The 10,415-nt window shown below is 40.9% G+C and overlaps 1 protein-coding gene across 8 annotated transcripts in view; it reads right to left on the reverse strand.

Moving 5' to 3' along the window:
* The window catches only part of DHX9 (DExH-box helicase 9), a 37,957-nt gene extending 27,818 nt beyond the window's left edge, over nt 1–10,139 (reverse strand). Inside the window, exons 1-7 of one of the 8 annotated variants that reach the window (XM_081492535.1) lie at nt 10,003–10,139; nt 6,575–6,707; nt 5,645–5,785; nt 4,226–4,337; nt 2,957–3,060; nt 2,042–2,190; nt 492–628 (exon numbers count right to left, since the gene is read on the reverse strand). Coding sequence is in view for 2 of the 8 variants with exons in the window: in XM_081492533.1 (XP_081348659.1) it covers nt 2,042–2,190; nt 2,957–3,060; nt 4,226–4,337; nt 5,645–5,785; nt 6,575–6,685 (617 nt within the window). In the remaining 6 variants the exon portion in view is untranslated. Of the gene's footprint in view, nt 1–478; nt 629–2,041; nt 2,191–2,956; nt 3,061–4,225; nt 4,338–5,644; nt 5,786–6,574; nt 6,708–8,232; nt 8,406–9,565 lie in introns of those variants that run through there. The other 7 variants (XM_081492538.1, XM_081492536.1, XM_081492539.1 and 4 more) reach the window with 7 other exon arrangements.
* Between the last annotated feature and the right edge of the window lie 276 nt (nt 10,140–10,415).

Raw genomic sequence — 10,415 nt, forward strand, 5'->3', positions numbered from 1 at the left:
TTTCCACTTAGCTTGAGGCCAAGAAATAAAATAGGTCCAATACTCTCCTTAAACTATAGTTGTGGTTGTTTTAAAATTCTTTGCATGGGCCACTCAATAATGATTTCAATCTGTTACGATCAGCTAACAATAGGCTTGTATGCACACATACACATGGGTATACAAACACTGAGCCCATGTCAGTGGTTCAGACAGAGGTCTGGTATCTGCCTGCAGTTGGAAGTAGCCCTTAATAACAAAAAAAAATTAGCTTATTTAAGTCAAGTCTCGGAGAACAAAATATTTTTGAAAACTATAGCCAAAATAGCTAGCAGACACTAGGGAATAAATTTGGGTTTTAAAAAGGGGAAAACTGCCCTTTGAAAACTATGCTTTCTGATCCTTCCATTGCTCAGGTATATTCTAACCTTGGCTCTGCTGTGAATAAAAGGTCAGGTGAGACTTAACAAAAAAAAAATGTTAAGATTCCTTCCTATACCTCGTGAACTGACCTTCAGGCACAGCGGCTTCAGGGGTCAAAGGCCACTGGCTTTCAGGGAAACAACATCCACCCTTTCATTAATGACACCGATGCCAGTATGTTTCTCAGCCAGGCTTAAAGTCAGCACTCAATCTCATTCTCCTCCACCTAGGGGGGAACAGCAACACCAGAAATCAGTTTACAATAGTTTCCCATGTGATTGCTTAGTTCAGCCTAAGCAGCAGCACATGTGTGTATGAACACAGACCTCTAGTGTTGCTGTCTGTTATGCCTTTAAAGGACATACAAAGAGCAATGCTGTCCAAGCTCCCCCAACTGCCTCTGCCTTCCTTGTCATAGCCTGAATTCTTTAACTCTTTGTATCAGAAGTCAATTAAGATATTAAAAAAAAATTTACAGTAAGTTTTAGGCATACTTAAATTATCTAACTGCCCTTAAAGTTATCAAGTGCTACTAAGCCCAATCAGTGTAGAAAAACAAAATTTAAAAAAAAAAATCATCAACAAATGAATCTTTCTTTTATAATCTCTGATGGTTTAATAAAGTCAGATGTCAAAATTAAGTATTTGAGAATTCAGGATTGAATAAAACATTGGGAAGCAGGGGGAACCATGCTCTGAACATCATTTTGATCAATATCAAACTTTTATTTCAGTAATAATTATTTTAGGGTTGCTAGGTGCAACACTTTGATTTTTAAGGAAAACAGTTTTGATGCATTTTGACTTAGTTCATATAAGGACAGCAAATTAAATCATCCAGATTTTCATTAAAACATCCCCTCCCTTTCAATAAAATATTAGTGCCCCCAGAAGAGTCTTATCCATATGAGCCTTCCTGGGAGTAATAACTACTACACCCTGGAATGCTCTCAGGAAGAACAGCAAGCAGGCTGAGAAACATACTGTCACTGTGAGAACCTCCTCCTCCCTGTATGTTCAGTTTTATGAAATTTAACAGAACAAAAGTGTGCTAATTTAACTCACATACAAAGATGGAGGCTCTCCTTCAGCTTCACAACGGGCCCTTAAAACTTCACTAATAGGACTCGAACACAGGCAACTTTCAAAGCCGATGGGAAATTTGGTTCTAGATACAACACCATCTATCTCTGAAGACTCTAAACTTTAAATCTCTAACTTGACACGTTCAAGAAATAAACATTATAACTGCTTCTAATACCACAGAAAACAATAAACTCACTACCTCTGGCTGACTTTTAAGTCAAACATGGACAAACCACTACTTGAGGCTACAATTTTTTGCCTCTCAGATTCATACGAGAACCAGAAGTCCAGCAACACAAACAGCAGATTTTTTGCAGATTTTATTCTTACACAGAATATTTTTGTGATTTTATTCTTAAAATCACATCCCTAAGTGAAAACCATAGTAAACTGCACATTACACATCAGCTGACAATTTTTCTTGGGCAATGTAACGTAACTTTTCACCATGTGCTACTCATCCACAAACTGAACCAGATGCCACGCACAAGACCAGAACAATGACTACAAAACCCTAACTTACTATGGAAGGGAAAGAGTGAAACAAGCAAACCTGTTGTGATCAGGACCCACTTGGGTGTACTTATATTCTCCTTGAATCTTTTCTTTTTGGAAATATTGGTTCAGACGAGCCTTAGCATTTTCCAAGGTCCAGTTTCCATGAAGTCCAGCGTTTAAATCCACTTCTTCAGATTCAAGGGTCTGTTGAATCAATGATAATTAAATTTGGCTTCATGATGCTATGTATATTTAAGATACACAATTCTCTAACAACAATTTCTTTGTACCATGCTTTAAAGTGCAAAAGTTGTCTTTTCAACAGCTTCTAATCCTAGTCAAAACTGAGCCAGAACTAGTTTTTACTTCATGTGACGGTCCTATTGTATAAACAAGCTATTGGATAATGTACTATACATTTAAACTGTTCCTAAGAAACCTCTGACCAATTTTTTTTATGCTGGTCTTAAAACTTTAAACAAATAAAGTGAAAGGATCTTCCCTGGCAGTCCAGCGGTTAAGACTCCGCATTACAAGGGGCATGGGTTTGATCCTTGGTTAGGGAATTAACACCCTGCTTGCTGCACACAGCCAAAAAAATAAAGTATCTACCTATCCAGCCAAAAAAATAAAGTATCTATCTATCAAGTTAGAAAAGTAAGCTGTCTTATCAAAGTACTTTTAGTGCAAGTGCTCAAGAAATGAGGTTTACTGAGGCAACTAAGTTTCCTACAAAGCAGATGAAGAGACATTTTATTAATACCAGGGAAAAACAGTTTTATTTTACAGGCAATTCTACTGACCAGAATTAACAGGTAGCTTAGGTTTATGGTGTTTTGCGTGAACTATCAGTCTCAGATAATTAATTAAAACAATCACTAAATTATAAAGTTGCAAATATTTTAAACCGTGCCATGAACCAAGCCCTAAATCACATTCTAGGAGATGTAACACAGGGTTATAGCCTTACCGCTTGGACTTCCTGTTCTTCTTTTCTTGAGTAATAATCCTTCAAGTTGGCACCTCGATCCCAGGTGGGCACATAGCCAGAGCCCCCTCCTCCAGAATTATTTTCTATTATGGAAAGAAAATGATGTTCTCTTAATGAATCAAATTGTACAAACACCCTGAATATTTTTAAAAAATACTCCTAATTTAGATTTCAGAGCTCTATTATTGGAAATTCAAGATTTCAGTTATTTGGAAACAGACCTGAAATCTCTTACTTACTTACTAAGTGTTACCTCACTCAATACAGGTCTAAATTGCTAACTTCAAAGATGGTATGCAGCAGGGTGCTGCTAGTAATGATCATAAGTGACTGACAACCTGGCATACATTATCATGTAGCTCTGTTGTAAGTTGTTACATATGTAATAACTGACTAAATGGTAACTGTTTCTTCGCAAGATATGACCCTGAAAGATAGCTACATGCTAGTGCTAGAGATGGAAATAAGAAGTTAAAAATGTGCTACAAACTGATGAATTTTAATGAGAAAGCAGAGTAAAAATTGTAGTTAATACTGCCTAAAACTGTTTATTAATATTTAAGTTTACTCAAATAATCTTATAAGTAAACATTGTTATCCTTGTTTCATAAACACTGGATCTGAGACATAGGTAATTTGACAAATATTCCAGGTAACTGACCCCACAGTGGACACACTAATGAAAGTTTTTATATATACAGAATTCAGCAGTGACTGGGACCCATATGGCAAACAAACAAGCCTACAATATTTGGTAGCTGCTGCTAAGTCACCTCAGTCATGTCCGACTCCTTCTCCAATGCATGAAAGTGAAAAGTGAAAGTGAAGTCGCTCAGTCGTGTCCGACTCTTAGCGACCCCGTGGAATGCAGCCCACCAGGCTCCTCCGTCCATGGGATTTTCCAGGCAAGAGTACTGGAGTGGGGTGCCATTGCCTTCTCCACAATATTTGGTAGGAATCAAGTTAAAAACAAGAAAGAGCAGTAAATAAAGCCCCTTTAACCAAATATTCTAGCCTGTGCAAAATCTATCCAGAGATCAAAATCTAATGACAGAAAGGAATTGAACTGTACCACTTTATAAGAGATTAAATAACCTGGTGGTATTTGCAAACTTACGAAGATCTTGGGTTCTCTCCACATTAGGAGTTCAGAATAGTTATTTCTATCTGTCCAAGTGAGAAAATGATGATGACTGTGCAAGACAGTGTATCTTAGTCTCAGTCATGTGCACACATTCAAGTCCTTACCTGCCTGGAGAGCCAGATGTGGAGGAAGAGGTCCTCCCAGGTTTGATGGTAAACCTCCATCATCTGCTGTGGTATCAGATGAATCAGTGGCTGATGGTGGAGGGGGTGCTACCTGCAAGAGGAAAAGTCAAGGTAAGGTCAGTAACTTTGCCTTCAGAGACCATTAAATTCTTTAAAACTTAGAGGAGGCCCATGTGTCACTCCCTCTTTTCCTCATAATATTACTATTGTTGTTTTCAGTATTATAAAACTATTATGTTCTCATTTCAGGCAGAAAAGGTAAGGGTAGTAAAAATATTCGTAATTCTCTCTCTGGAGATTACATAATTATGTAGATGAATATAATTTTCACACAAAAACTGGGATCACTTTGTACTGTATAGATCATTTACCTTTTTGCATAACTCAATAAAGCTATGAGCCATGTTGTGCAAGGCCACCCAAGAAGGACAGGTTATAGTGAAGAGTTCTGACAAAACATGGTCCACCGGAGGAGGAAATGGCAACCCACTCCAGTACTCTTGTCTGGAGAATCCCACGAACAGTATGAAAAGGCAAAAAGATATGACCCCAAAGGATGAGCCCCCCAGGTTGGAAAAGTGTCCAATACGCTACTGGGGAAGAGTGGAGGGCAATTACTAACAGCTCCAGTAAGAACGAACCAGCTGGGCCAAAGTGGGAATGATGCTTTGATCATAGGATGTCTAGCAATATCCCCGGACTACCGACTAGATGCCCGTAGCAACCCTCCCCTCACTGAAAAGTGCTGAAATTAATATACTATTCCTAAAGGTTTTTATAAACACTGGATTTTTCATGTAACACCTAAGGCATGTGCTTAAATCATAATGTGATTTTTTTTCATAATGACTCTTTTTAAAAGCATCAGCAATACCACTATTTTGTGAAAATTCAAACTTTCACTTCTTAGTTAATAAGTTTATTTTTTCAAAGCTTTTGCTGCATACACACAATATAATTAAAAATAATTACGGTATCAAAAACACAAGAATGATATTCCACTCTACCAAATACTATTTTAACTTTGTTAAGAAAATGTCAATGGGAGCAAATGTATCTTAAAATGTAACTGATTTTTATATTGTTTAAAATGTTATTTTTGAAGTACACAGAACACAACAGGCTCTGAAAAATCAGTTTTGAATGAATACAATATGTAAAACCGTAAGACATACAGATTAAAGGGAATCCCCAAGTCAGGTATATAATGAAAACGAAATCCAAATCTTTAGGAAATCATCCCAGTTCTCTGAAAAAACAAATCACCCCTAAGGTTCACTAAGGAACACATCAACACACTATTTGAAAACAACACTGAACAACTATCATGCTGTGCCTCCACACATACTGCATTAGGTAACCTTATAATATACGTCTCAAGTGCTTGGCCACACTTACCCCCATAGCTGGGACTTCTTCACTCTTTAGTTCATTTATTCGAACCAAATAGTTAACAAAGTCTCTGGCAGCATTGCTCTGTGCATCTTTTTTATTGGTGGAATTACCCATGCCAGTGTAATTATATCCTTCCACTCGAACCTTCAAGAAAAAAATATATTGAGCGAGTGGCCTGGGTAATTTGGGGATTTAAAAAATTCATACTTCACTAGACCATTAAGGGATTACAGTTAATTACTGGAGATACACTTCATGAACACAGTGAAAATAACACACCTAAGAGAATTCACAGGCTGTGAATGCTCCATTCATACTGTCCAGTGATAAACTAACCCAAAACCAAGAATGTAAACTTATGTGGCTCAGATAATCTCTTCTCACGCAACAGAAAGTTCCACATCAAAATCTGATTTTACAAGACCAAAGAATAAACTACCTGTATTTATTTTAAAGCACTCTTGTCGTGAAGCAGTTAAGAACGCACCAACTTTCTACTGGAATTAGTAACTAACTACAGACAGTCCAATTTTTCTAATCTGCACTACTGGTAGTGCATAAAGGGTGAAAGACACATTGTTCTAATTAGAATAATTTACCTACCACATTGTTTTAAAAGTAATGCTCAGGGAATTCCCTGGCTGTCCAGCGGTTAGGACTCACTGCTATCACTGCAGCATGGGTTCCACCCCTGGTCAGGGAACTGAAATCCCCCAAGCTGTGTGGTGTGGCCAAAAGATTTTTTAAAACGACTGACTAATTTCATATCACTTGAAAATGACTTATAATGAGATAGAAATAGCAGGCAAGTCACAATAAAGGACATATCCCAATGTACAACACATTAACATTTCCAAACAGAAAACATTATTCTTTTAATAATAAAATAAGCCTTAAAGTCACATAAATGCAAGCTGTATCTTTTTTTAATACCTCGCACATGAATTTCTGTCTGTTTTTGTTCCCCACTGCTCTGATTTCATAAGATGGAGTCATCTTCCTTTTGCCACACCAGGCATACAGAAAATTTTTAACATCACCCATGATTCAAGCGTCTTCTTCAGACCTAAGAAACAAATCAGTTAAAAACAGCATTATTTATAAAAGTAAACAGTGGAAATTACCAATCTGAAAATATTCAATGGCGGGAATTTACTGAAAATCGATGTTAAGCACAAGATATTCTATCATGCTGCTATTAACACTGCCTATTAAGAAATTTTAATGATGAAATTGGAAAGTTCATCACATTTTGTTTAAAAAAAAAAAAGCAGAATACTAAAGTGTAATTTGTACTACACAAGAAGTATGCATAAATAAATCAAGACTGGAAAAGAACTATCCCCCCAAATGGTTATCTTTAGCTAACTACATGCGCTTTTTATCTTTTCTTAAAAGACATTTTATGTAATCTCCTTTTTACAAGAGGCATTTTATGTGCTTTATCTAATCCTCACAACAGTGGTAGATATATATACATGATAGATCCTACTACATCATCATTTTACAGAGGAAGAAACTTTGGCATAGATATTAACTTCCAAGTTATCCACTGTGGAAGCTTAAGTCCAAACCCAAACTACTATATTAAGAAATGGTCATCAATTATTTCGTATATAAATTCAATAGTTTACCCTCATTTGCACTGTCTCCTAGCAGACTGTCCTCAAAACTGTAGGCAATATATTATGTTAGTAAGTCCAAATACTTAATCAGTACTTAAACTAAAAATAATAATGAACTTAAATATTTTATACCAAATCTTTAGGCCTTGATATTCATTAAAATTTGAGAATATTTCATCTTTTTGAAGTACTACATATTGCACTTGTTAGCATTCTCCCTCTACTCCTCCTATAAGATAGCAAAAGATATTTAGCCTAAGTCTAAAATTTGAGTTTAAATTACTAGCTAAGTATCTGAGACTAAATTTAGAACCAGAGAAAAAATAATACAAATTCAATTTGCTGTGATGTGAGAAGAAACCCCATTTCAAGCATTAAGTCTGTCTTCTGATAATGTTCAGTGTATTCTGTTAGCACCTAAGTCTTGTGTCATCAAACTGGACCTAGTATAGTTTATTTTGTAGTCACAGGCTAACCCTGTTGTTGTTCAGTTGCTAAGTCACGTCGGGACTCTTTTTGACCCCATGGACTGCAACACACCAGGCAGACAGTGCTCCACTACCTCCTGGAGTTTGCTCAAACTCAAATCCATTGAGTCAGTGATGCCATCCAACCTTCTCATCTTCTGCAGCTCCCTTCTCCTTTTCCCTTCAATCTTTCCCAGCATTGGGGTCCTTTCCAATGAGTCAGCTCTTAGCATCAGATGGCCAAAGTACTGGAGCTTCAACTTCAGCCCTTCCCATAAATATTAATACTTGATTTCCTTTAGGATGCAGTTTGATCTCCTTGCACTCCTAGGGATTCTCAAGAGTCTTCTCCAGCACCACAATCTGAAAGCATCAATTCCTTGGGGCTCTGACAGTAAAGAATCTGCCTGTCTGATTCATGTGAATGTATGGCAAAACCCACCACATTATTGTAATTAGCCTCCAATTAAAAAAAAAAAAAAAAAGAAACCACACACACAAAAAAGAATCTGCCTGTAACGCAGGAGACCAGGGTTCAAGTCCTGGGTGGGCAAGATCCCCTGGAGAAGGAAATAGCAACCCACTCTAGTATGCTTGGCTGGAGAATTTCATGGACAGAGGAGCCTGGTGGGCTACAGTGGATGGGGTCACAAGAGTGGGACACGAATGAGTGACTAATACACACCCACACACCACAAACACACCCACACCCTCCTTTATGATCCAACTCTGTCTGCAACTGACTACTGGAAAAACCAAGCTTTGATGATGCAGACCTCTGTCCGCCAACTAAGTTAACCCTGGTGACACCCTATTAACGAAAAGCTGTGGAAAGCTAAGGATATCTACAAATTCCAACCATGAATAATTAATTTAAAAAACAAGCCCTCAAGGTGAAGGAGTAACATGGAATATGAAGGACTACACTATCAAATTCCTTCATCTCTCAGTAGTCTCATCTAACTCCATAATGTTAAACACCAACTATATCCTAATGATAACCAAATATATACTAAAAATTTACAGTCTTTTTAACCTCCAAAACCAAGTTCATCTAACAGACCCATTTGGATGCTACCATGGCATCTCAGTCAAAAGAGAACTTTAAATTTCTTCCCCAAACCTGTCCTTCCCCTCAAGCCCAGTTTTCCCATCTCCCCAAATGGTACCACCATCCACCAGGTTACTCACGGTGTGGGATCTACCCAGTCCCTGAAGATCCTCTATAGCTATCCCTTGTTATGTGCCAGTCAGTATCTTTAAAGGAGCACCTATGTGAACTATTTTACTTAACCTTTAGAACACTGTGCAGAAAAGCATTATTATTATTCCCTTTTTACAGGCGAGTAACTAAGTCAAGAATAACCTTGCCCCAAGAGACAGAGCTCCTACCTGGGGAACCCAGAATTTCCAGCCAGGTAGCCCACTTCTGCCTCCAAGGCAGGTGTCCCATCTCCCTGGTACCACTCTGCACACCTGGAGTACGGGAATGACGTCCTCAACGATTCCCACTTCCTCCACTCCAGCTACCCCCGAATCCATGCTTCTCTTAAATTCTCACCACACTCCAGTCACATGGCCTTCTTTCCGTTTCCAACGCCTGCCTCGGCGGTTCTGCTCCCCTCTCCGTCGCTGACGCATCCTCCCCCCCATGGCCAACAGTTCAAAGGTCTACCTCCTCCAGGACGCCTGCCCCCGCCACCCGATCTCAAGCAGCTCTCCCTCTTTACACTAATTCCTCGCAATCTCTTTACGGAAACCTACAGACGCCTGTTTTCCGACTGCCTCCCCACCCCCACCCCCGGAAAGGACGGGCCGGGACGCTGCCTCACCTCTTCACTCGCCGTCTACAGCGGCCGCAGGACAGCGCCCCCGAGACAACAGCCAGTTCCGTGCGGCTTGAACGACTGAAGGCCCCTAAGGCGAGCGTGGCGCCTCGGCGGGCTCACCCCCACAGGACGATTCACACCTCCCCCACCTCTTCCTCTGCGGCGAGAGCCGCTCCGCCGCGCTAGGCCGGAGGAGGAAGCGCGGCCCGGCCGTTCCGGAGACCGGGCCGGGAATGGCTGCACGAACAACCAGGGCAACAACGCGGCCCCCCGGCCCCGACCCCACGCGCAGCGCGCAGCCCGCAATCCGGGAACCCGGCGGGGCGGCTCCCCACCCCCACCCCAACACGCCACCGCCCGCGCCCGCGAACAAAGCCCGGCTGCAGAGCCGCGGGGCCCGCGCCGGCCCCACGAGAACCACAAGGCCGTCTTCCCCTTACCCTCGTCCGCTTTCCTGGTGCCCGAGAGCACAGCCCTATTAGGACCGTCTGTAGCACTGGCCTTTAGCGACGGGAACCGGTCGAGCGAACCGCAACTTGCAAGAAAGCGGCTGCGAAATGGCTGCGATCGCGGCGCCAGGGGGCGGGGTCAGCGCTCTGCGCCTGCGCAGAAAGCGAGCTGGGGGCGCGGGGAGGCCCAGGGCGCCGCGAGGGAGGGGAGGGGCGGGGCCGCGGCTACGTAGCGGCCGTTAGGTTCTGGTCGCCTGGGAGATGCGGTGCCAATGGCGCCCGCAGTCCCAGCCTGGCTCCCTTCTGTAGCAGAGCCACCTCCTGTTTGAAAGTTTGGGGGACTTGGGGGGCCCGGTAGCGTTTTAATGCATCAAAATGTTTTTGCAGCTTTAGTCATAGGGACC

The sequence above is a fragment of the Giraffa tippelskirchi genome, chromosome 5 (genome assembly GCF_054371585.1).
Source record: "Giraffa tippelskirchi isolate mGirTip1 chromosome 5, T2T-mGirTip1v1.2.pri, whole genome shotgun sequence".
In the NCBI taxonomy this organism is placed as follows: domain Eukaryota; kingdom Metazoa; phylum Chordata; class Mammalia; order Artiodactyla; family Giraffidae; genus Giraffa; species Giraffa tippelskirchi.